Source organism: Populus alba, chromosome 14, assembly GCF_005239225.2.
Source record: "Populus alba chromosome 14, ASM523922v2, whole genome shotgun sequence".
Classification (NCBI taxonomy): domain Eukaryota; kingdom Viridiplantae; phylum Streptophyta; class Magnoliopsida; order Malpighiales; family Salicaceae; genus Populus; species Populus alba.
In genome coordinates this window covers 22,568,193-22,593,909 of record NC_133297.1, presented here as the reverse complement: position 1 = coordinate 22,593,909, position 25,717 = coordinate 22,568,193, and the positions used below count along the sequence as shown (strand labels likewise).

Below are 25,717 nucleotides of genomic sequence, written 5' to 3'. Positions count from 1 at the left end.
TTGTGAAATATAGTTATGTGTGAGTTCCTACAAGTAGCATGTTTTCCTTTAAATATTTTTGACTGTTTTGAAATAAATTTGAGTTGGGTTGATTGATTTTAGAAGGCTGTATATATTATGTTATAATGTAAATAACATAACTATGGTTGTTTTGAATGGGGAGAAGTTGAATAAGAATGATGATTTACCATAAAGTTGTGGACAAAAAATTAAATAGTAATATTGTGGTATACATGTTGATCGATGAGAGGCATCAAGAGCTATGCGGCAACAAAAAGGTACAGCGAGAGCTTCAACAACAAGTAGGTGTTTAACACCTCAATCCTTTTATTTATTAAGTTTTAAAGAGTAAATCAATGGTCAAGGTTGAAAAGTTTTTTTTTTATTTCATGCAAAAAAAATTGAAAATGAACTAGCTTCCTGGTAATGCGATTAGTGCTTGATAATGGGTGAAGGAACTAGCTTTCCTATAATAAAACTAGTGCCCGGTAATGGGCAGAGGAATTAGTTATCCAATGAAGAAACTAGTTACCAAGAAATGGGTAGGGAGAGGCCTCAGGAGTTGTACAGCATCAAGGAGGTACAATGAGAGCTTCGACAACAGGTAGGTGTTAAACACCTCGATCCTTTTATTTATCAAGTTTTAAAGACTAAATCAATGGTCAAGGTTGAAAAGTGTTTTAAAGAGTAACCAATGGTAATAGGACTAGTGCCTGGTAATGGGTGAAGAAACTAGCTTCCTCGTAATGGGACTATTGTCTAGTAATGAGTGAAGGAACTAGCTTCTCGGTATTGGGACTAGTGTCCAGTAATTGGTGGAGGGATTAGTTATCTAATGAAAAAGGAAATGGGAAAGGAGACTTAATTGTCCAATGATAGGTTATTTCCTAGAAATGGGAAATGAAAGTGAACACCCGGAAAGGGTGAGAGTATACCTGAAAATGGGTTAGTAACATTGGGTCAAGGATGACTCAAATTCATAATGTGTTAGTTGGGATCAATTGGTTTGTAAGAGAAAATTATGGACAGTGACATAATAAAATTGAATTTGATATTAAGATTATTTCTCTTGTTTGGTTTATTTATTACGTAACTTTATCTTATTATGTAATGAATTCAATTACAAGTACCTCATAGTCATGAGCAAAATGATAGATGTTAGGAACTTTTTTCTTAAATTAAATGAATATGTAAATTGTATTTATTTTGTAATGTAATTCTTGCATATAAATAATGAGAATCCTTAAACTTACTAAGCTATTTAAATTAGAATATGTTAATAAACTTTTGCAATATTACAACTCTTTTGTTATTATAGAATTATGTATGAATGTAATGTATGATGCTTTAATATAAATTTTATATTTGTACACTTGTAATAAACAAATTATGATGGTGGAAATGTTGGAGGATGGGATTAGAGGTTATTATAATCCGTTGATGTGATAATGTCTAAGATGATTAGACAATGTTTGAGTTGTTTTTTGATGAATATTGAAGTGAAACAAGTTCTAATTGATAACATGGGATCTCCTGATTTGGAGGAACTCTGCCAAAATTTCAACAGATTTTTGTAATTGAAAATATTTAATACTTGAATATTAAAAAAATCACCTAATAAATAGTATAATCATAAGTAAATTATGTGGTAAATGCATGTATGTATTGAGGTTGTTACGTGTGGGATGTTAGGTGAGGCACATGAATCACTTTGTAAGTTATGCTACTGTAAACCCCTGTGTAAGTGCAAGATCAAAAGTAATAGGACCTCGATGTATATAGGAAACTTATGATGAAAATAAATTAATAAATAAGAAATATAAGAAAATATAAGGCATGTAAGAGGGGATGACCTTTATAAATAAATTTAGAAATATTGATGAAGTTGAAAAGAGAATAATGAATTTTGGATTCAAAATTTGTAACGTCGGCGAAATTGATAATGAGTTTTGGTGGATAAAAGAATAAGAAAAATAATCTCAAGAAATTAATATGGTAATAAATAAAAAATGATAACAAAGGATCATACAAAAAAAAGTCAAGAGTGATGGTGCAAATACTAGTTAAAAATCAATAACATTACCGTAAAATGATAATAAGTTTGTAAATGAAATATATTATGGGAAGGAAAAATAAATATATTTTGGAATGAGAAATTAGTTCCAAGGATTTAGTGGAATGATCTATATATCTATATAAGGATGAAATAAGAAATTTTGAAATTTTAACAAACAATCACAAACCAACTAGTTTTACACTATTACGCATAACTTTTAATCTTACTATCGAATTGAGCTAAAATTTGTCATGGAGTTTCCTAACATGTTTTTTCACCTTTTTTTCAAGTTTCACATCAATCAGAGGTTAGGAAGTCATATAATGAACCGTAGTAAAACCGAGCAATTTACGCGAAAAATACATAAAGGCATAAATAAGTTGTATTTTTTTAAATAAATGAAAACTTCACCTTCTTCCCCTTATATAGCAAACAATTCTATAAGCTTATAAGGACCATATTTTTTATTCTTTTTTTCTTGATAAAACCTTATAGAAAAGCCAGCAAAGTGTGAGATTAAGAGAGAAACAAGTGACTTAAAGAGAAAATACATCATGTTAGTGATCCTTCAAGTAGAAAATCAAGTTAAAGTGTTGAAGTTCTAATGAGAGAAGCTTGGAAAACCTAGAGGGAGAAAGAGGAGATTGGAGGATATGGAAATTGGAACCACCTCAAAATCATTATGGAAATAATGGGTAAGTGTTTTTAACTATGATTAACTAGTACTTATGGATGAATTTAGAGAAATTGAAAGAATTATCAAATGGGTTTTGTGTGGGTGATTATGGAAAGTAGAGAATGAAGCTTCCATTGATTTTTATTGGAATATATCATGCTAGCTTGTGTTTAAAACCTTTATAAAGTGTTGATAAGGTGAAATTAAGGTTGGGAAATGAAGAAGAACATATGGGTAGGTAAAGGGTGAGGTTCAGCCATGCTTGGGTTATGAATATGGTGAATTTGCTTGGGTTCATGTATATGGAATTATTAATTTGATGATTAAAACATGTGAAATTAAATACAATTAAAAAAAAGGTGGAGTTGAAATTGCTAGATTGAGTTTTCTTGCTATTTTTATGTGTTGATGGATGATTAAGAACTAGGAAATCCATGGCTTGGTTGTTCTTTAGGGTTTGATGATTTTGAGAGGAACTTGGCAGGAATTTTGTGAATAAATTTATATACATGTAATAAGTGTTGTGTTTTTTATGTGTTCAAAAATACATGTGGAAATTGAAGTACTTAATAAATGGATCTAGTTGGTGTTACAAAGGAAAAATAAAAAGGGAACTCATGAAACTATTCCCCGTAGGTTTAGCTAAGTTGGTCAAAAAAAAAAAAGGCCTTTGTCAAATTGATTTGTTAATAGTTAAAGGCATGATAATATCTCCTATTTTTAAATGTAATGAGTTTCATACATAACATTGAAAAAGAATTGTGGGACTTTCATGAGGGCTATTCGGTCAAGTTAAGAAAATGAATTATCGAGTAGGTCATTGTTTCAAATTGATGTTGAAACTTGAATTAAAGTATGTTAAAATGTTTCTAGGGAAAAGAAAATAGAAATAAATGCAACAATGTATAAAAGTTGATTTTCAACCAAAACAAAGAATGAGGTTGAAAAGGGATACATGACTTAAGAATAATGTGGTTGAAATGTGTGGTCAAACGTAATAGGGTGAAAGAATAAATACACTTGAACGTAGAATAGATTGGAATTCTGGAAATGAATATGACTTTGGAAAGTATAAATGTGTACGAAATTGTAAGAGTTTTCCTGTTATTGATTTGTAAATTTAGATTAAATGAGAATCGGAATAGGGTTTCTATGAAGGTTTAATATGTTAAGATAGTTGAAAGCCATGTTGGCATAGGGGAGTTGTTGGAGTAGGACAATTATTAGGAGCAACAAGATGCTCTCAAGTTTCAGATAGGTATCAAACACCTTAACTCCTAGAAATTTTAAATATCATTTGAATAGTTGTTATTTCTTGTAATATTGTTTCTGAATAATGAAATAATCGTGTTGTGAAAAGAATAAGTTAGTGAATATTAGAAAATGCAGAGCGTGCATTGATTGTGAAATGAGATATTGGAAGGCAATACTTGCATAGATGTTTAATGTGAAAAGTCAAAACATGATGATAAAGGCTGTAACTGAAAAGGTATAAATAAGGCATGTTAGTGGAAAAGGAAAAGGTATCGATTTATAAAATAAAATATTTATGCATACATGATAAAGTGAAATTGTGTATTCGCAATATGAACATTGGATTTTAAGATTGAAATGTCACACGTGGTACAAAAATTAGGCATTTTGAATGGGCAATATTGCACATGGTTATAGAAATGGGTATACAAAGAAGAATTGTTGTGCAGGATATTACAAATGGGTAATAAAAATGCAATATCTTGATTTATGTCATAATTCAAGACAAAGGAAATGTATAGGTGTAAATACAAGGAGGCATTGGGTGAATGAGATGATTATGTTGGGTTTCGGGTTAGGGTAACTCAGTGAAATATGTAAGATGTTATGATGAATAAAACTTTGATTGAAGTGAAATATTGTCTCTCGTAGGGTGATCATTTTCGGTTCGGTTCAATTTTTACCTATAAAAAGTAACCAAATTGATTTTTTATTATTAAAAAAAGACAACCGATTTCGATTGGGTTCAGTTCGGTTATTTTTCAAAAAAAAACTGGCAAAAACCTGTATTGTGTTTTGGGCTTAATGTCATGTGATATTTCATTACAAGGATTGCATAATCTTCTGTAGAATGGTTTAGAATGCTTAATGTCTTTTCACTCTCATTAACAACAAAAATGGAGTTTTAAAAGCAAATAGTATTTGGCATCAAGAGTGAAAGAAGAAGAAGAAGAAGAAGCAGCAGCAGCAGCAACTTGTAAATATTAGAGCATTTGATTGAACTGTTTTTAGAGAAAAGATGAACGTTAAAAGATTGGTCCATAATCAATAAAGGCTTATCTACGAGGAGCCCAACACTTATCTAAGCCTTGTTGAAGATCTACCAATCTGCAAGATGAAGATTGAAAACTTGTTAGACAACTAGATATGTGAAGCTTTGTACAATGATGGGGAAATTATTTTTTATCAGGCTGAGAGTGTGAGAGATTGAGATCTGAATTCTGAGAGTGAGAGATTGAGATCTGAGAGTTTTGAGATTTATGAGGGCTGGGGGCGGCTTGTGAGGACCAAGGGGTAAGAAGTAAAGAGATGCTAAGGTTAAAAATTATAAAGCATTTTTATAGTATTTTTTTAACTGAACCGGTTCGATTTAGTTTGGTTTTTTCTGTTTCAAGCTTATTAAACCGAAACCGAACTAAACCGAAAATTTTAAAAAACATTCTAATCGGTTTTTTTTTTTACGGTTCAGTTTGTTCGATTAATTTTTTTTTTCTCGGTTTTTCAACTTTTTTACACACCCCTAGTCTCTAGTATGTTACCAAGAACATGTGGAGAATTTAGTATAAGAAGTTTAGGAGGAAAATTTTAGTAGTCTATCACTGTGTAGAGACTAATGGCATCAATGGTTACTAATAACCAACATTCTTTGATTAGTATGTCATGGTGTGGAGACTAATGACATCCTTGGTCATTGATGACCAACATTGTTTGATTAGTCAGTCACAATGTGAAGACTAATGGCATTAATGGTTACTAATGACTGACATTGTTTGATTGGTCTACCACTATGTAGAGACTAATGTCATCAGTGGTTATTGATGACCGTAACTTTTTTATTAGTCTGTCATGGTGTGGAGACTAATGGCATTAAGGGTAACTGATGACCGACATTGTTTGATCTAATTAACCATGTGAATGAAGGCTTAGGATATTAAGGACCCCGTTATATAGATAAATGGTAGATAGTAAAAGTGTAAATAGGCTAACAGATGATAGGTTAACCCAAAGGTAATATGATGGAAGTCATTATGGATAGCTTACATGGAAGGAAAAACTAGATAGTAATGATAGCACATGATGTGAAAGTAAGCAATAAAGGAGAGATCTGATATCTTTAAGGTCAATTGGTTAGGGTTCTCACTGATGTCTCAATCTTCTATCTCTTGCTACTCACACAAAAGTTAATTGGTTATAAGAATTGTATGGTTGTGTAGTAATCATCAAAGAGAGAACAATGGTGGTGGTCTCCTCTTGCTTGGAGGTCAGGGGAGAGAGAAATGGATGAGCGAAATTCAAGGGATGCTTTCTCTCCCTCCTTAATTGACTATGGTGCAAGGGTTGTTGGCTTTAAATGAATGAGAGCTTTTGTAAAGGGTTTTGATACGAAGAAAATAATGGTTGTCTCATCAAAAATTGAGATCGAAGGTGAGAGAAATTAGAGGAAGTTGTAATTTTAGAGAGATAAAGACAAGGTTAGGGTTTTATGTGAGAAAGGTAGAAAAGATGAATAATGTTCTTATAAGGTTTATTTCTCCACATATTAGCTCATATTCTCTCCAAAAAAAAAGTTATAGTGACTAAGGTTTTTGTTTTAAGTTTTTTTTTTTTTTGTAGGATTTTGGTGGAGGAGATGATGAATAGTATTTTTGTGTTGTAGCCCCCTACAATTCACTCTTCTGAACCTATAAATTTTGTCATCTTCTCTTTAGGTACTTGAACCCCAAGTAATTCAATTTTGTTTAAGTTCCTTTTTTTTTAATTTGCATTGCATCTTTTTTTTCTTTTTTGCATCGCACTTTAGCTCATTGTCCATTTTACTTTTTATTTTCATTTTTCATTTTTATTTTTTGGTTTTTTTAAAAAAGCAATTTCAACGTCAAATGGACCAGAAAAGCAAAAAGAAATATGAAATGGACATGTTAGTATTAAAAATATATTTCTTTGAATTTGATTTTCAAAAGGATATCAATTAGGAAAAATTAGTTGAAAATTATAAAATTAGTATGTGAATAGCTGAAATGCATCAAACAGTTTTTTTACAAAATTTAGGATTAAAATTAAACTAATTATTTAACCCAATCAATTCATCAAGTAAATATTTCAAACGAAGTCTCTATCACTTCGATGCCATTTGAAATTACATTTCAAACAGTATTTCTAAAACATTTGAAATTTTTTTCCTTCAATTTTTTTTTATATATTTTCAAATTATTTTTATGTAACGTTATTAAAAATAACTTTTAAAAATTAAAAAATATCATTTTAATATATTACTATTTTCATTAACAATGATATTAATTTTTTTAAATTAGATTTATCACTAATATATATGGTTTATATTCATGTTGTTTTTTTCATGTTTATACTTTGTAAGAATTTAAACAAAACAAGAAATGCCTTAGATATCATTAGTCTTAATAACATTAACCTAACTTTATATTTAAAATATTTGTGTTAAAACATTTTAGTTTCATAATATTTTAATATTTTATTTAAGTTGAATTACTTTAAGTTAAAAATCTATTTAATCTTAATTATTTAGAAATATTTTAAATTTTAAAATTATATTTATTTATCATTGTATTTGTATTGCATAATTTATAATTAATTTATCTTGAATTTAAATTATATTTATTGAATATATATATATAAACAGTACAACCCGAAACAACACATCAAAACACCCCAAAACTGAAACATTTCATTCCTATTGAAAATAAAACACCTATCCAAATAGATTAACAATCTTGGTATTAAATAACTCAAAAATAAACCTTTATTTGCATGTTTTAAAAAAAACCCTTTTTCGAGAAGGATCATCACGGAACGCAAAACCGCATTCTTTGGTCGGGTGATTCTGTTTCTCAAAGCAATTTCTCTTGTAAAACATGCGAGTACGAACAAAATGCCCATCATACGAGTCCTAACAGTAGGTTTACCATGCATGGTGCCCAAGTTACCTTTAGTTCACATACGTACAAAGCATTCGTCATCGAAGTAAATAGCAAACTGATTTTGATTCAAAATTAAAACCATCCAGTCAAAACACAAACAATAATTATAAAAAACAGCCACCTCAAGGTACTGAAACTGCCTGCCTAATGCAACAAGTATCATAACAAAAGCAAAACAGAACCACTTTTTACTCGTCCTCCTGGCTGCGCAACCTAGCAAGCTTGTTGGTGACAACAACATCCAACTGCGCTGCTCGCTCGACAATCTCCTTCCTCTTCCGGGTGGATACATTGTGGGCAATCTCAGCACAGTAAGTTCTAGAATTATCAAAGTTGTTAGCAGCCATAAAAACATAATCAGGTCTACAAACAAGGATGAAAGTGATTGTGAAAGCAGCAAAACTTTGGAGGCAAAGAGGGTCATGTACCTGTTGTGCATCATCAAAACTTCAAGCTCCTTGACGTTGTGCACAACAAACTTTTTAAATCCATTAGGGAGATAGTGGCGAGTCTTCTTGTCAGAGCCATAACCAATGTTGGGCATCAAAGTGCATCCTTTGAACTTCCTCCTGACCCTTGAATCAATACCCTTGGGCCTCCTCCAGTTTGTCTGCCAACAACAATAGTAAGCATTTAACATGGCATGTAAGAGACATCAAGAAGAAATGAAAAGATTCTTGCAGGACTTGGATAAAAAAAAAAATCAACATTGATAAAACATGACCTAGACATTAAAATACCATTCAACATGTAAATCCAACTTTCAATAGCAGTACAATGTTAAACATGAATTTCATTTTTTAGCCGACCATTCAAATTTAAATCACTAAACATAGATAAAGTTCGTGCAGACCAGCATGCTAAATACTAATAAAACTACTGTTCTTGAGCTCCAAATTCTTAGAATGGGCATTGGTTTGTGAACAAGCAAAACTAGAAAAAAGTGGGTCTAAACCAGGCCACCAAATCAAGACCTCCATGAGAGAAATCAGAGGGAGAAGACAAGCTGACCCAAAAAAGCATTTTCCGTGTACCTTACCATGCTACCTTCATCAAAGTCAATCCAGAGCATCGGCTTATTGCACACCTATAACTAGCTTTAAATTTTACCTAACTCATACATCTACAAAACAAAATAAACTGGGAAGAAAACATAAAATTACATGAATTCCATGCTTAGCTTAAATACAAGTGACTGCCAAAAAAGTTCATAAAAATACTGGAAAGCAAAATACAAATGACTGCCAAAAAAAGCTCATAATAAAACTTTAATCGTAATTCCAAATTGTAAGCACAGCAAAATACTGGACAATTCCTATGCCCACCCAGAACAGAACAGAACAAAACAAAGCCTTAAACAGTCACCTACCTAACCATGGTAATTTTAAAAGACAATCCTAAGCATATATCCAGCTTATTACTATATGTACCTTCACAGAAATCTTGCGGTCACTTTGGGGCCTCTTAAACTTCTTGACCCGCTTCTTCACTATCTTCTTCGTCAGCAAAGGAACAGCCATTTTTTCTGCAAATACAAAAGCACACAAAAAAATGAACAGGCCAGGTGAGGTGAACTTTTCAAATAAGAGATCTGAGAGGGAATTATTGTCAAAACATGAAAAGCAAATGGAGGAGTAAGAGAGATTAGGGTTTGGGACCTGCTTGGATAGCTGCGCCTGCCAATCCTGTTTGAAAACCCTAGATGAGTGAAGAGGGATAAAGATGAGTGCTAGGGTTTTAAGCGATATATATGTGTGTGTTAATATTTGGTGTTTCTTAGTATTCGAACTTTGCCGTGGATCTATCTTCACTGGCCCAAACAATTTAGGTTTACTAATGGGCTGGAATAGTATTCCGCACCTGGATGTACTCTTATCCTTCTTTACGCGTTGTGTGGCTATGTAATCCGTGTTTTGTCATGGTCAAATATTTTTATTTGTTATAAAATATTATTTATATAGATTGTTTTAAAACATTTTGATAGTTCAAAAAATATGTTTTCATGATAACTATAGTTATCAAACCTGGAATGGGGGTTGACTCGATCAAAAACCCGAGACCTTGGTTACTCAGATTGACTTAGGTCAAACCGGAAAAATTAAAAAAAATATTGAAATTTTAATATTTTATATGAAAAAATTGATAACTAATCCATATAGATATAAGCTATGCATGTTGTAAACAATTAAGTTTAAAAAATTATCTCAAAATATTTTTTTTATCCTACATTGAAAAGATATTATCTTATTCTTCTAAGTTGAAGTATTTAAATCAAAAAGGTTTTTATCCCACATTTAAAAAACATAATTTTTTTATTGTGAACATAGAGTATATATACTAAAAAGTTTCAAATCCCACATTTAAAAATTAAAATATTATTTTAGTATTTATATAATGAACTTTGAAATGAGTTGGTAACCAACTAAAAATATTAAAAATGAGGGGTCTCTAGGTAGGAGAAAAAAAATTAAAAAGGACTTTAATGAGATTTTGTCAGGTCACTCGAGTTCCGAGTTGACCCAACGGGTTGACCGGTTTCTTTTGGGACAATTGTAGGCCGGGATTCCAAATGAAACAAACCCAGCCTATACTATTGGGTCTTGGTGGTAGCAGGGCCCACCACTACTAGTTCTTGGTGACAGCATGGCCTAACACTGCTGGTAGGAGGGTCCAACTTTAGTAGGTCCTTTTGGTAGTTGAGCTCAACGTTGTTGTTAGGACTTGATGGGCAACAAGACCCAACAACATTGAGTCTTGCTGGGCAGCAAGACTAACTAACGAATGAAACAAACTTGTCCAACGATATTGGGTCTTGCTAACACATGACCCAGTAGCAGTGGGTCCTACTGGCAGCAAAACTCAACATTGTTGGGTTCTATTAACAGCAAGGTTCAACTGCTGTGGGTCTTGCTGGTAGCATTAGGTTATACTAAACAACAAAACCCATTATGATGGGGTTTGGCAATAAAGTCAGACCCAACAAACTTGGGTTTGACTACAAAGTTAAACCCTGCTGGGTGGTAGGGCCCAACATCATTAAGTTATGCTTGACAACAAGACCCACTATCCTTATAATATTACCCAAAATAATATTATATTATAATATTTATGAATTGTTTTTTAAGGGATTTTATTGTTAAAAAATTCTCTTATATAATACATGTATATAAGAATAAAAAAATTATTTAGAGCTCCATCAACTTTAATATGATAATATTAGAATTATAAATTTTTTGAATGCTTTTATTTTAAAGAGTTCATTGTGATTATATGTGAAGCATGTATTAGGAATATGCACATATAAAATTTTTATGCCACTATCTAACTAATTTTTGAATATTCATAGAGTTTGTTAAAATATATAAATCATTTAGTCAAATCTAAAAGAATCAAAGATAACACGCTACAATTACCAAGTATTTTTTTTTTAAAAAAATAATATTACTAAATGAATTCCCCTTTTATTTCCATTAAAGATAACATAATCCTTAGACAACTTTCCTCTTTTATTTTTTTCTTTTATTTCTTTAGTTTTTTATGGAAATATATTATGCATAAACTACATTCATCACCATTGTTAATATGCTGGTATTTTTGAAATGCAAAAACAAATATATTTTAATAAGAAAATTCAACGCAACCTCAAATAAAAAAAAATATATCATCACCCAATTTTTGTACAACATAAAAAAAGTCTTATCAATTTATTTTCTTTGTATTGTATGAAAAAAAATACATAAGAGAAAAGGAAAATAAATTCAAGAGGAAAAAAAAATAAAAATCTTAATATGAAGTAAGGAAAAAAAATAAAATTCAAATTCAAATTTTTTTAAAAGCATTTTTGAAAGGCAAAAAGCAAACATGTTTTAATAAAAATATTCAACTCAACCTCAAATAAAAAAAATTATCACCATCCAACTTTTGTATAATATAAAAAAAAACTCTCATTAATTTATTTCTTTTTTACCGTATCAAAAAATAAGAGAAAAGAAAAAAAATTAAAGTCTTGAGTCCTCCTGGGAGCAGGACCCAAAACCGTCTTAGGGGTCCTGCAGCACACCATTAGGTCTTGGTGGCAGCAAGACCTAACATTATTGGGTCTTGCTGCAACAACCTAACAACCCCTTTTGACTTACAAACAAAAAAGACAATGCCCCTCACAGGCGCTACAGTGTCATTTACAGTGTAAACACTCTATGTCCATAATACAATGAACTTGTGTCTACAGTAAATGCACAATGTTTTTCCCACGTGTTATATATATATATATATATATATATATATATATATATATATATATATATATATATATAATGGCAGAAAAAGTAGAGTAGCTCTCCAATCGTGAAAATCAACCATGTAAGTCCACAGTTAACTATCTCTTGATACACAATGCAAGCACAATAAAAATCTCATGTGTTTTAGAGTTTCTAAATTATAATTATATTCAAGTTGTTGATTTTCTTATTTTATTTCAAAAAATAAAATAAATTAAGATAGATTTTATCATGTTCAGAATCTCGATTCGTTCTATAAATTCTATTTAAATTCAAATTATTTTGTTTTGGTCAAATAATTTAAAAAAAAAATAAAAAGAACAATCATTTAAGAAAAGAAATTAAAAAAAATCAAAATAATGATGACCAAATTGAAAAAAAATAAAATATCATAAATTGGGATTGAAGGATGAAATTGAAAACATATCAAAGTTTTACAGAAAAGCCAAGAACAAAAACAAAAAAAATAAAGATTGAAGTAAAGATCCCTATAAATAAGAGGAAAACTCTAAATGTTTTCATGGTTGACACAAATTTTGAGGGGAGAATAGAAAAAATAATGAAAAGAAAAGAGAAAACGACCGTGACGACAAACCATGCCACTATCAACAACACGCGCCACCACAAAAAGAAAATGATGATTCGATACTTCCAATGACATGGTGTAAGGTGGATTTCGCCTATCGAGAAGTGCCAAATACATTGACAACTTTTTCTATTTAAATAATATTTAATATTTACTGAAAGACTAAAGTGTCCTCATTCTAATTGGTAATAACAAAAAAAAACCATAGTGAAAAAGACTAAAAAAACCCTAAAAATAAGCTTTTAAATTTTTGTTTATTAAGGTAAAGTCGTCATTTTTATGTATTTCAAAAAGGTAAAGGACAAAAGGGCCCTTATACGCTAGCTTTAAACATTTTATCTTCAAAGGCATTATAATCATTTTAATTGTGCTTAAAAAAAATCATAAAAGACATATTTACCCTTAACAAATCTTTTAATGACTAATAAGTCATGTGAAAAACAATATATATTAAAGGTTATAAACATATTAGACTAGTAAGTAAAGATGTTCAGTTTATCATAACAAGAGCGTACAAAATATAAAAATTGTTTAAGGAAAACCTATAATGCATACAATTTTAAATCTATAAAAATTAAAAATTAAAACTCAACACAAACACGTTTTCAACATACATATAAAAAAAGAATATTAGCATATATAAGAAGTGTCGGGAGGGCCGCGACGTCATCTGGCGATGGCGAAGGCTCTTTGTCGTGCCTCCTATGTGAGGTGTGGTGTGTTGGGAAGTTTTTTTTTTTATTTAACCATAAAATTATGATTAATGTTTAGAAGTCGCCACCTAGTATTATGGTTACTAGGAACCTATGGTCTGCGAAAGTCTGAGTAAGAGACTGGTTGTGCAAGGGGAAGACGCATCACCCCAAGTGCACCCTACCTAAGGTAAGTTGCATTGTTGTTTGATTGTTTTTTTGTTGGTCTTTCTAAGGCTCAAGGCAGATCTCTCTTCATAAGAGAGTCTCTACCTTATCGAGCTACATCCTAAATGTTCTAAAGTCTGACTTTTAGCATCATATTTACACCATGTATCTTTAATACAAAAGGGTGTAATTTATCATGTAATTTTACACCCCACAAATATTAAAGTCTACATCTGGATCCTAAAAAAGGATTGGAAAAACATTTTTGACATGTTGGCCAAATCCTAATGGATAATCATAAACTGGTTACAATATCCATTTTTGGATTTTTTTTTTTAATCATGAAAAAGATGCAATTTTTATTTATTTATTATTATTTTTAATGAAAAATATGCTTGGAAAAATTTTAGGATTTGGTTGTATGCAACAAAATATTTTTTTCTTTTTGAAATTTTTTTTTAATTTTATTTTTTAAAAAATATTTCGGAGAAAACCGGGTATTTTAATGCCGGATTTGTATTTTACAGTGTAAATATACAACCCGATATTATGCAAAATATTTGAGAAAATCATGATTTTTTTAATGATTTTTGAATTCTTTTTTGGATTTTTTTCAAAAAAAAAAAATGGGGGTCGGGCCAGACCCAAGCACTTAGGCGGGCCAAAACTAGCCTAGCCCAATGGCTGCTTAATTATTCAGCCGCTGCATGTAGAATTTATTCTGCATGCAGCGACTGCAGCAATGAGCAACGACGATGATCGATGCAAGGCAGGGATGGAGAGCCACCTGAGGTGCCGAGGGTCTGTGGTCGTGCTGGTGGAGAGGACGGTGTTTGCGTTGGAGGCTGCAACAGTGGAGGTCAGTGTTGGTCACAATTGAAAAAGAAACATTGTAGGGGATAGAAAGACGTTCACGGTGGCTGCTCCAGCACTGGTAAACCATCTGTTGGTGCAGGAGGAATGATTCTATGGTGAAGCTGATGGTGGAGAAGTTGGTGGTGGCTCCGGTTGATGCCTGGAACAGTGGGGGGGGGAGACTGTTGAAACGGGGCAGTGGGAGGCTGGTTTTTTTTGTCAACTTTGGACTCGGTTTTCTCCTCCCTCAAGCCATCAACTCCGCCTCTATTTATAAGCAGTGGAAGAGGGTAATCTCGTCTTCACCGGGGTAAAATTTGAGCCATTGATTCAGTTGGGAAGGATCCTAACCGTTGACTCAAAGTTTGCCTCATAAGTTGTTCAATCTGCAGAAAAAAAGCTACCCGAGTCGGACTGTTTAGGCTGGTGCTGGCGCTGTCACATTGCCATTCAAACCGAACTATACAATTAAACCCCTTATGAACTTCAATTGGAACCCCGAAGTTACGTGTCTTTTACAATATGGTCCTTGGTCTCGAAAATTGCCAATTTAACCCCTAATTGACCATTAAACTTTCAATTTCTTCATTTTCACCCCCGGTTTTTGTCAATTGAACCCTCATAGTTTGCTGCCTGTTGCAGATTGGTCCCTGGTCTCGGATTTCTTCAATTTAACCCCTAATTGACCCCAAAACTTCAATTTTCTTGCAATTTGGCCCCCAATTTCAATCAATTAACTTGGTAAAAATTAAATTTGGTCTTTTAAAATTTCAATCTTCTCAATTAAGCCCAAATTAAGCTCCCAAACTTAATTTTTCACCAATTAAGCCCCAAATAAAATTAATTTGACCAATTTAAAGTATAATTAAGTCCTTGCACTTAGTTAAATCCTTTAATTGGACCCAAATTAATTCTTAAATATAATTAAAAAAAATCAATTTGGCCCATGATTAAATCAAATTGGCCTATTAAAAATTTAATTATGTCCTTGGACTTAATTTTTCACCATTTAAGCCCCAAATAAAATTAATTTGACCCATTTAAAGTATAATTAAGTCCTTGAACTTAATTAAATCCTCTAATTGGACCCAAATTAATTCTTAAACATAATTAAAAATTCAATTTGGCCCATGATTAAATCAAATTGACCTATTAAAAATTTAATTATGTCATTGGACTTAATTTTTATGCAAATTCGTCCAATAATCATTTAATTTGACCTTGAATTTGCATTGTTTTCTCATTTTTTTGGGTATAATGGGGTACAATTAGGCCTTGAATTTCCTTCAAAAAATTGCAACTAAATTCCCCGACCTACTTTCTCCATTTTGCCAGCCTTTATTTTATTTTTTTATTTTTATTTTGAAAAAGAAGTTATTTTGGGGGAATAACCCAGAATTGGGTTATGACAGTTACCCCTCTCTTTACAATGCTTACGATAGAAAGTCTCGTAAGAGATTTTAGATAGTAGGTGTTGTAAAGAAGAAAAAAGAAGAATGATAGATGATGGAATGATGAATCCTTTTGAGGGTTAGAAAGCGCACTTAGAGTGAAAATTGGAAGATTTATCTTTTGAAAATTCAGAGATTTTGAAGTGGTCGAATTGTCATGGGTGACCTACCTAAAGGAAATTGAAAAAAAGTTTTTTGAGGTGGTCTTATTGTAATGAGTGACCTGCCCAGGTGAATTTCAAAGTGTTGAAAATTGCAGAGATTTTTCAAAGTGATCTTGTTGTAATGGGCGACCTGCCGAGGTGAAAGTTTTGAAAAATACAAAGATTTTTCAAAGTGGTCTTGTTGTAATGGGGGACCTGCCCAAGTGAAAAACACGAAGATTTTTCAAAGTGGTGAAAAATAAAGAGATTTTTCAATCTGGTGAAAAATACGATGATTTTTCAAAGTGGTGAAAAATGCAAAGATTTTTCAAAGTGGTCTTGTTGTAATGGGTGACCTGCCTAGGTGAAAAACATGAAGATTTTTTGAAACGGTGAAAAATACAAAGATTTTTCAAAGTGGTCTTGTTGTAATGGGAGACCTGCCCAGATGAAAATTTTGGAGGAGGTGAGAAATGAGATAATTTCTCAAAATGGTCTCCTTGTAATGGGCAACCAGCCCAAAATGCAAGGATTTCTCAAAGAATGGTTTCATTATAATGAGCAACCGACCCAAATGGAAGATGAAAAGAGTTTTCAAAGAGGTCTGATTATGATGGGTGACCTACCCGGGTGAAATGTCTTGAAGAGACGACATGATAGGGCTTGAAGGCGCACTATTCAAGAGACGGGAGCTTAAATGAGCGTTCAAGAAGTGATAGGACTTGAAAGGGAATGAGGGTTGAAAAGTGCTCTAAAAAAGAGAGAGGGTTAGAAAATGCACTGCCTGAGAGGTGACGACTCAAAGGCGCACTTGAAAGGAGGCAGGGTTGGAAAATGCACTGCCTAAGAGGTGATGACTCAAAGGCACACTTGAAAGGAGGCAGAGTTGGAAAACGCACAACCTATAAGGTGAGGGCTCGAAGGCGCATAAAAAAAAAGAGGTAGGGTTGAAAAATAAACTACCCATGATATGAAGGCTTGAAAGCCCACTCAAAAAGAGGTAAGGTTGGAAAACGCACTATCTAAAGTGGTTGAGAGCTCTAAGACACACTCAAAAGGAGGTAGGGTTAGAAAACACACTACCTAAAGTGGTCGAGGGCTCAAAGGCGCACTCGAAAGGAAGTAGGGTTAGTAAACACACTACCCATAAGGTGAGGGCTCGAAGGCGCACTAAAAAAAAAAGAGGTAGGGTTAGAAAACACACTACCCAATAGGTGAGGGCTTGAAGGCCCACTCAAAAAGAGATAGGGTTGGAAAATGCACTATCTAAAGTGGTTGAGAGCTCTAAGGCACACTTAAAAGGAGGTAGGGTTGGAAACACGCTACCTAAAGTGGTCGAGGGCTCAAAGACGCACTCGAAAGGAGGTAGGGTTAGAAAACACACTACCTAAGAGGTGAGGGCTCGAAGGCGCACTCAAAAAGAGGTATGGTTAGAAAAGACAATACCCGAGAGATAATGGCTCAAAGGCACATTCAAAAGGGATGGTCAAAGAAAAGGAAGATAGAGCTAGAAAGCATACTATCTATATGATGAGGGCTCAACAGCCTGCTCAAAAAGAGGTGACGATGAGACACCAATATGTACAAGGATAAAATTAATGCATCATGATCAATATGCATGTGTACTTACCTGAGAAATATAGGTCCCCTTTTTTTCATGAAGTTTTCTTCTTCTCAACAGTTTGAGTCTCTAATAATAAGCTTTGATGGCTCTTTCCACACTTGCTTACTCGAGCCATATCTTGTGATATTGACCTCTGGAGGGTATAATATCAGCGACCCTTGATCTCTAGGTTACCAACTTTGCCTTGCTTTTTTTCATGGAATCATGGAGCCAACCCTATTATGTGTTTGTCGGATTGCCCCCCAGTTTGATCATGTCTCCAAGTGTTCAATTTTGGTTATTTACAAGGAGTTGTTTTCACAAAGAACTTTTGGAATTTCAAAGCTATTCCAAAAAATCATTTTGATGTTTGTTCAAAACAAACTTGTTCTGAGCGATTCTCATGGATATGTTTGCATAAGTGTTGAAATTTTTTTGCTTTGCTTTTGGTGAAGTGAAGTGATGTTTGATTGGTCAAAAGGGTTCAAGCTTCAATTTGTGGGTTTCAAAGAACCAATTTTCAAAACATTCATTTTGCTTCCATGAATAATGACTTGTTTCATACGGGAAAACAAAGTCTATCGATCTAGATTGTTTGCCTTTGATCAGAAAGGGCTTGATTGGGCACGTAACGTAGGCTTTGGCTCTTGGCTCTGAAGAAAAAGGATATTTATAGGCTCAAAAGGTGTGTAAGGGATTTCAAGACTAAGGATCACTAGTGCTTATATCCCAAACTCTTTTTTTTTTTTTTGCATGAATTTCTGAACCTTGGAATTGATTTGCAAAATGGTCCACGGTGCCCCCAATGCTAGGTTTTTTTTCTTTTAGTTTTGAGCATCATTATATTAGTGATTCTTGTGGCATGCTCAAATATTTTGAGAACTTTTTCATGCCCCCAGCTTTGTTTGGGCACTTTTGATTATTAAGGATTTTCTTTCATGCCCCCCAGTGTTGTTTGGGCACTTTTATCATTGAGGATTTCGTTTCATGCCCCGCAGTGTTGATTGGGTGCTTTTATCGTTTGAAGACTTTTTATGCCCCCTAGGGTTGTTTGGGTACTTTTAGTCATTATGAATTTTTCGCACTTGCCCCCTAGCATAAGGTGTGATCCTAGCCAAAGTTATTTTTCAAAAAATATGTATTAGGCTCAAAAAAGGACTGCAAAAGGAGTTTTTTAGCATTGTGACAGGATGGTCAAAGATGGCCTTTCTTCATTTCAAATGCATGCAATTAGAATCGACATGCTTTGCATTCTCACATGCGAATATGCAAAATGGTTTCACATTATTCATGCAGTCAAAACTTAGCTTTGAAGTTATCTCATGGCGCTTGAGTTGTCTTTCAGGTTTTTTAAGTGATGGATATCACTTAAATTTTCAGAACCTGTTTATTAGAACAAACACCAATTTGATTTTTGTTTTTGTATTAAAACTTTAATTTCCCAAAAATCCTTGTGAAAACATGGGGTCCCTTTTTTTTTTAGGGGAAAAAGAAAACACCAAAAAATTAGTGGTTTTGTGAGTGAAGGGCATGCTCAGTGTGTTATTTGCAACAAAAATGAAGGCAGATCATGAACACAGAAAAACACATGATCTTATTAACAAGAAAGACTCATTTGACAAAGAAAGTCTTATGGCATTATAAGCCAAATTGCCAATAAGACTAAAATGGGTTAAAACAAACATGATCAAGCAAAAGGCAATAATTAGGTAGGCTCCATCTTCCCATTCTATAGCAGAACTTTGTCATCTATCCTCGAGAGTGCACATTGCCTTCTTCACACCTTGCTCCTGCCATCAGTGATTTGATGTTTTCGAAACATTCCACCTCCAATGCATTCACCGATCCACTACCTAAAACATGATTGGGTAGAGAGTTCGAACTCACATTTGGAGTTCCTTCGAGGGTGATCCATCCAGCTTTAATCAGATGCATAAGCCTCTTCTTAAAGGCACTGCAAGTATGAATGTTGTGTCCTGCGGCGCCAGCATGGTATTTGCAAGTGAGTTCAGGCTTGTACCAATTAGGGTAAGGTGGTTGTAAGGGTGTCAAGGGTTCAGGAGCTATACGTCCAATGCTCAGTAGCTTTTGATACATCTCATTTAAGGGCAATGGTAATGGAGGTAGCTGTTCTTGGACTCTTTAATTTTTAGTTTGAGGCTCAGGTTTTCTGGCAAGAAAAGAAGAGTTGAAATTGATGTTGGCGATTTGGGCTGAAGATGATGGAGTGTGATAGTTTTAGAATGGGTTCTTCCTACCCCTAACATGGCCAACCTCTTTCTTTTTACCTTCGAAGCCCCTTTTCTCCACAGGTGCAGAGATTATACCACTCTTTATTCCTTGTTCTATGCGTTCAACTACTACCACAACATCAATAAATTGCTGGGCCGAACTACCCATCACATGCTCGTAGTATGGGTCATTGAGCGTATTGGCAAACAAAGTGACCATCTCTTTATCTAGGAGCGGAGGATGTACTTGAACAGCTAGGTCTCTCCACTTTTGAGCATATTCCCTTATGCTTTCCTTGTCCCTTGTATTGCTTAACAAAAGCATCCACAAAGTCTTTTCATTTTTGGATCTTTGTGTTGTCCAACCTCATATACCAACTTAATGCCGCCCCACTTAAGCTATCTTGAAAAAAGTGCATAAGTAGTTTTTTATCATGTACTACTTCTGCCATCTTATTGCAGTAAGATTTGAGATGAGTCATAGAGCATTGCGTTCCGATATATTTGATGAATTCAGGTACACAGAACTTTTTCGGGACCACCACATTTGGGACCAGACACATTTCTGATGCTCGTACTGGATTGTACAAGTCTACCCCTTCAATGGCTTTAATTCGAGTTTCTAACGCCACCATTTTATCTTAACCAATGTCATTAGACGACTTGGTCCTGTGGGACTCAATGACTGCAGGGGCAGGTGCTGATGGCATTGAATGCATAAATACTGGATTGTATGAAGGTTCTTGACCATGTTCACTCATTGTTTCTTCAGGTTGAGCTGTTGCTGGAGGCTGAACAAAAATCGCTGGCTGATTGGAAGGACCTTCACCAGAGGCATTTCTAAGTGTTTGCTCGAGTAAGCTAGTGAGGTGAGCCACGCTTGCTTTCAAAGACTCTAACTCTTTTGGAAATGGGCGTCACGGTGAACACGCTCTTCATCTTCCATGTTTCATGCTCAGAGTCGGGTGTTGTAGGCTCTTTAAGGACCTATATTTCAACATGTATGCATGTTATTTATAATGGATGGATGTGTGTGTGTGGATGCACATTTGGTGTGGATGGCAAAAACCCATGCAGAATGAATAGTAAGGGAGTTAATGCTCTAAAGGAAGGTTCTAGGTCATTACATGATGGGTAGACTTTCTACCTAGTCTTAAAAAGGTCTTTGAACTGCCTAGTGACCACCTCACGTGAAGGCAGTATAGGGGTTTACAAGGAATGGTTGGGGCACAGTGTGATTGCCATTACCAAGTAAACACTCAGCTCATAATTGGATGTTTCACTAATCTGAACCCCAACTGAAAGTCATGAGGCAGACCGCTACTCCCCTCCTAACCTAAAATTGGATTTTATTTGCAAAATGCATGCTAAAGCAATAAAAATGCAAGCTAAAATTAAAGACCAACAAAAGAAGAACAATCAAAGCTTAGTCCAACCAGACATGACTTTCCCCAATGGAGTCGCCATCCTGTCGCGGGGGCCGCAACATCGTCTGGCGACGGCGGAAGCTCTTTACCATGCCTCCTGTGTGAGGTGTGGTGTGTTGGAAAGTTTTTTTTATTTAATCATAAAATTATAATTAACGTTTAGGAGTTGCCACCTAGTATTATGGTTACTAGGAACCTATGGTCCTGGAAAGTCTGAGTAAGGGACTGGTTGTACAAGGGGAAGACGCATCACCCCAAGTGCACCCTACCTAAGGTAAGCAGCATTGTTGTTTGATTGTTTTTTTGTTGGTCTTTCTAAGGCTCAAGGTAGATCTCTCTTCATGAAAGAGTCTCTACCTTATCGAGTTACATCCTAACCGTTCTAAAATCTGAATTTTAGCATTGCATTTACACCATGTATCTTTAATACCCAATGGTGTGATTTATCATGTAATTTTACACCCCAAATATATTAAAGTCTACATCTGGATCCTAAAAAAGGATTGGAAAAATATTTTTGACATGTTGGCCAAATCCTAATAGATAATCATAAACTGGTTACGATATCCATTTTTGGATTTTTTTTAATCATGAAAAAGATGCAATTTTTTTTATTATTTTATTTTTTTTTTGAAAAATATGCTTGGAAAAATTTTAGGATTTGGCTATATGCAACAAAATATTTTTTTTCTTTTTGAAAATGTTTTTAATTTTATTTTTTAAAAATATTTCGAAGAAAACCGGGTATTTTAATACCGGATTTGTATTTTACAGTGTAAATATACAACCCGATATTATGCAAAATATTTGAGAAAATAATGATTTTTTTTATGATTTTTGAATTCTTTTTTGGATTTTTTCAAAAAAAAAAAAATGGGGGCCGGGCCAGACCCAGCCACTTGGGTTAGGCCAAAATTGGCCCAGCCCAATGGCTGCTTAATTATTCAGCCACTGCATGCAATGACTGCAGCAATGAGCAACGACGACGATCGATGCAAGGCAGGGATGGAGAGCCACCTGAGGTGCTGAGGGTCTATGGTCCTGCTGGTGGAGAGGATGGTATTTGCGCTGGAGGCTGCAACAGTGGAGGTCGGCGTTGGTCATAGCTGAAGAAGAAATGTTGTAGGGGAGAGAAAGACATTCACGGTGGCTACTCCACCACTGGTAAACCGTCTGTTGGTGCAAAAGGAATGATTCTTGGTGAAGCTGATGGTGGAGAAGCTGGTGGTGGTTTTGGTTGATGGCTGGAACGGCGGGGAGAGAGAGGGAGAGAGAGACTGCTGAAACGGGGCAGTGGGAGGCTGGTTTTTTTGTCAACTTTGGACTCGTTTTTCTCCTCCCTCAAGCCATCAACTCCGCCTCTATTTATAGGCGATGGAAGAGGGTAATCTTGTCTTCACCAGGGTAAAATTTGAGCCATTGATTCAGTTGGGAAGGATCCCAACCGTTGGCTCAAAGTGTGCCTCATGAGTTGTTCAATCTATAGAAAAAAAGCTTCCCGAGTCGGACTGTTTAGGCCGGCGCCGGCACTGTCATGTTGCCATTGAGACCGGACTTTTTAGTTGGCGTTGTAAAGAAACTGCAGGGGATCATTTGCGTGCAAATTTGGTTAAATTTAGTTGACGTTTGGTGCATTAAATGCACCTGCAAAGTAGCAGCCTCGGCAGCATTCACGGGCAAAATCGGGAAAGATAATGAACAGTTCCAGATGACGCGTCGTCTGTTTTTTTTTTTTTTTAATACACAAAATGCCGTTTCAGGTTAAATTAGGATTTAAACTTATTTTCAATTTAGTCCTCCAGCTTCCAATAGCTTTCAATTGAATCCCTAATTGACCCTATACTTCTGATTTAATGCAATTAAGCCCCTGATGAACTTCAATTGGAACCCCGAAGTTACACGCCTTTTACAATATGGTCCTTGGTCTCAAAAATTGCCAATTTAACCCGTAATTGATCATTAAACTTTCAATTTCTTCAATTTCACCCTCAGTTTTTGTCAATTGAACCCTCATAGTTTGCTGCCTGTTGCAGATTGGTCCCTGGTCTCGGATTTATTCAATTTAACCCCTAATTGACCCAAAATTTCAATTTTCTTGCAATTTGGCCCCCAATTTCAATCAATTAACTTGGTAAAATTTCAATTTGGTCTTTTAAAATTCCAATATTCTCAATTAAGCTCAAATTAAGCTCTCAAACTTAATTTTTTACCAATTAAGCCCCAAATAAAATTAATTTGACCAATTTAAAGTATAATTAAGTCCTTGCACTTAGTTAAATCCTTTAATTGGACCCAAATTAATTCTTAAACATAATTAAAAAATCAATTTGGCCCATGATTAAATCAAATTGGTCTATTAAAAATTTAATTATGTCCTTGGACTTAATTTTTCACCAATTAAGCCCCAAATAAAATTAATTTGACTCATTTAAAGTATAATTAAGTCCTTGCTCTTAATTAAATCATCTAATTGGACCCAAATTAATTCTTAAACATAATTAAAAATTCAATTTGGCCCATGATTAAATCAAATTGGCCTATTAAAATTTTAATTATGTCATTGGACTTAAGTTTTATGCAAATTTGTCCAATAATCATTTAATTTGACCTTGAATTTGCATTGTTTTCTCATTTTTTGGGCATAATGGGGTACAATTAGGTCTTGAATTTCCTTCAAAAAATTGCAACTAAATTCCCCGGCCTACTTTCTCCATATTGCCAGCCTTTATTTTATTTTTTGATTTTTATTTTGAAAAATAAGTTATTTTTTGGGAATAACCCAGAATTGAGTTATGACATTAAGCATATTTTCAAACTTGCAATTGATATAAAATCAAAGTCCTAACATGCATACTAATAATTAAAATAACTATGCTTAAATGAAAATAATGAATGATACTTACTTGTTAAAGTACTTTAAAATAATGAAACTTTTGTTATTGTCAATGATGAGTCATTTGTCTTTAAGGCTTTATGGCTCCTCGCTTGTGCAATTAGAATATTTGCAAAATAACAACATTAATAGTTGTTAGTGAGGTAGCATTCTCTTTGTTAGTAGCAACAATAACGTTGATTACAATTGTAGCATATAGTGAATGAGATGTAATTAGTTATAGAGAATGAGACAATATATGTAACGCCTGACAATTTCGTAATCATTTATAATTAATTCCTATGATTTGGTACTTTAAAAAATTGGGCATTTTTTTTTTAATTTTGACTTTCCAAGTGTCGACATTAATCATCGCATATGTATTAACCCTTTAGAAACATCTTTTCATACAACACCCGTCATAGCAATTTCTGATCCAGTCATCCTGAATCGTTAATTCATCACAATAATTATTCTTTCTATTGTATCTTGTCAACCATCACACACAATCAATTACTCACATTTGCAAGATTAATAATATGGATAAGAAGCACATTAAAGATTAATTGCGGAAAGGTTTCTCTCGATGAATACATATACAAATTAAATTAAGTATATTGTCTTTATAAAACAAGTATAATATACATGACATGCATTGTAAATTCCATTTATTTTTACAAGTTTCTACATATAATGAATTTTTGCTATAACTACCATTAATTAGCTTATATTACATAATTTTAGTAAAAGTAATGTCCTTGAAGATTATTAGGTATCTTGGGTGGGAGAAGGTCCTGTTACAACATTAATTTATATGAGCATACGAAACATAAGAAATAAAATCTAAATATTTAAAGACATGCATATAATTAACATATATCCTAAACCTCATATTTTATAGGAATTCATTAATTTTCTAAAACCAATTTCTAGCAATCATCGTGAATCATTTTAGACATTCTTAATTTTTGTAATTGAATGCTCATTTATATTAGTTAAACTCTTTGCCTGGAGTTGACTCCTTAATTTAGACCCATTCATTTCAATGTGGGTATTATTATTAGTCAAACTAATCTCATCAATTATTCCCAATCATCCCAACATGAATGCAAAGTTACTCTTATGAATCATTCCTAGACATCCTAACACGAATGTAAAGCTACTTCTTATGAATCATTCATGGTTATCCTAACACAAATATAATTAGCCGAAGCTAATCTTATCAATCATTTCTGGTTGTTGCTACCTAATTTTTTACCCATGTTTTGATAAATTTTTTTAAAAAATCCAAAAATAGAGAAAAACATCGAAAATCCAAAAAAAATATACTTTTTAATATATTTGCGTCGTTTTAGCATTTTCAACGTCGTCTAAAAAAAAAGAATTTAAATTTTTAACGGTCTTTCGAATGCGTTCAACTTTTCACGCGTCAATTTTAAAACCATTGATTTTCCTCATCGAGTCGACGTTGAT

General features: G+C 33.5%; 1 protein-coding gene and 1 non-coding gene across 2 annotated transcripts; both read right to left on the bottom strand.

Annotated features, from left to right (window-relative positions):
• Positions 1–7,977: 7,977 nt before the first annotated feature.
• On the bottom strand, positions 7,978–9,756 carry LOC118039424 (large ribosomal subunit protein eL32z). The gene is made up of 4 exons (XM_035046126.2): positions 9,598–9,756; positions 9,370–9,464; positions 8,368–8,549; positions 7,978–8,257 (listed from the first exon to the last, which is right to left on the bottom strand). Exons 2-4 carry the CDS (start codon positions 9,457–9,459, stop codon positions 8,128–8,130), a joined length of 402 nt encoding a protein of 133 aa, XP_034902017.1. The 5' UTR covers positions 9,460–9,464; positions 9,598–9,756; the 3' UTR covers positions 7,978–8,127.
• LOC118039427 (small nucleolar RNA snoR100) lies at positions 8,879–8,994 on the bottom strand. The gene has a single exon (XR_004685921.1). It is a non-coding gene; the product is annotated as a small nucleolar RNA snoR100 (small nucleolar RNA).
• Positions 9,757–25,717: the final 15,961 nt, after the last annotated feature.

Excerpts from the sequence above, each read along its gene's own strand:
- LOC118039424 (XM_035046126.2), bottom strand. The coding sequence starts at position 9,459 with ATGGCTGTTCCTTTGCTGACGAAGAAGATAGTGAAGAAGCGGGTCAAG. Across the intron at positions 8,550-9,369 it reads ACCGCAAGATTTCTGTGAAG|ACAAACTGGAGGAGGCCCAA; the intron begins GTACATATAGTA and ends TGTTGTTGGCAG. Across the intron at positions 8,258-8,367 it reads GTTTTGATGATGCACAACAG|AACTTACTGTGCTGAGATTG; the intron begins GTACATGACCCT and ends TGATAATTCTAG.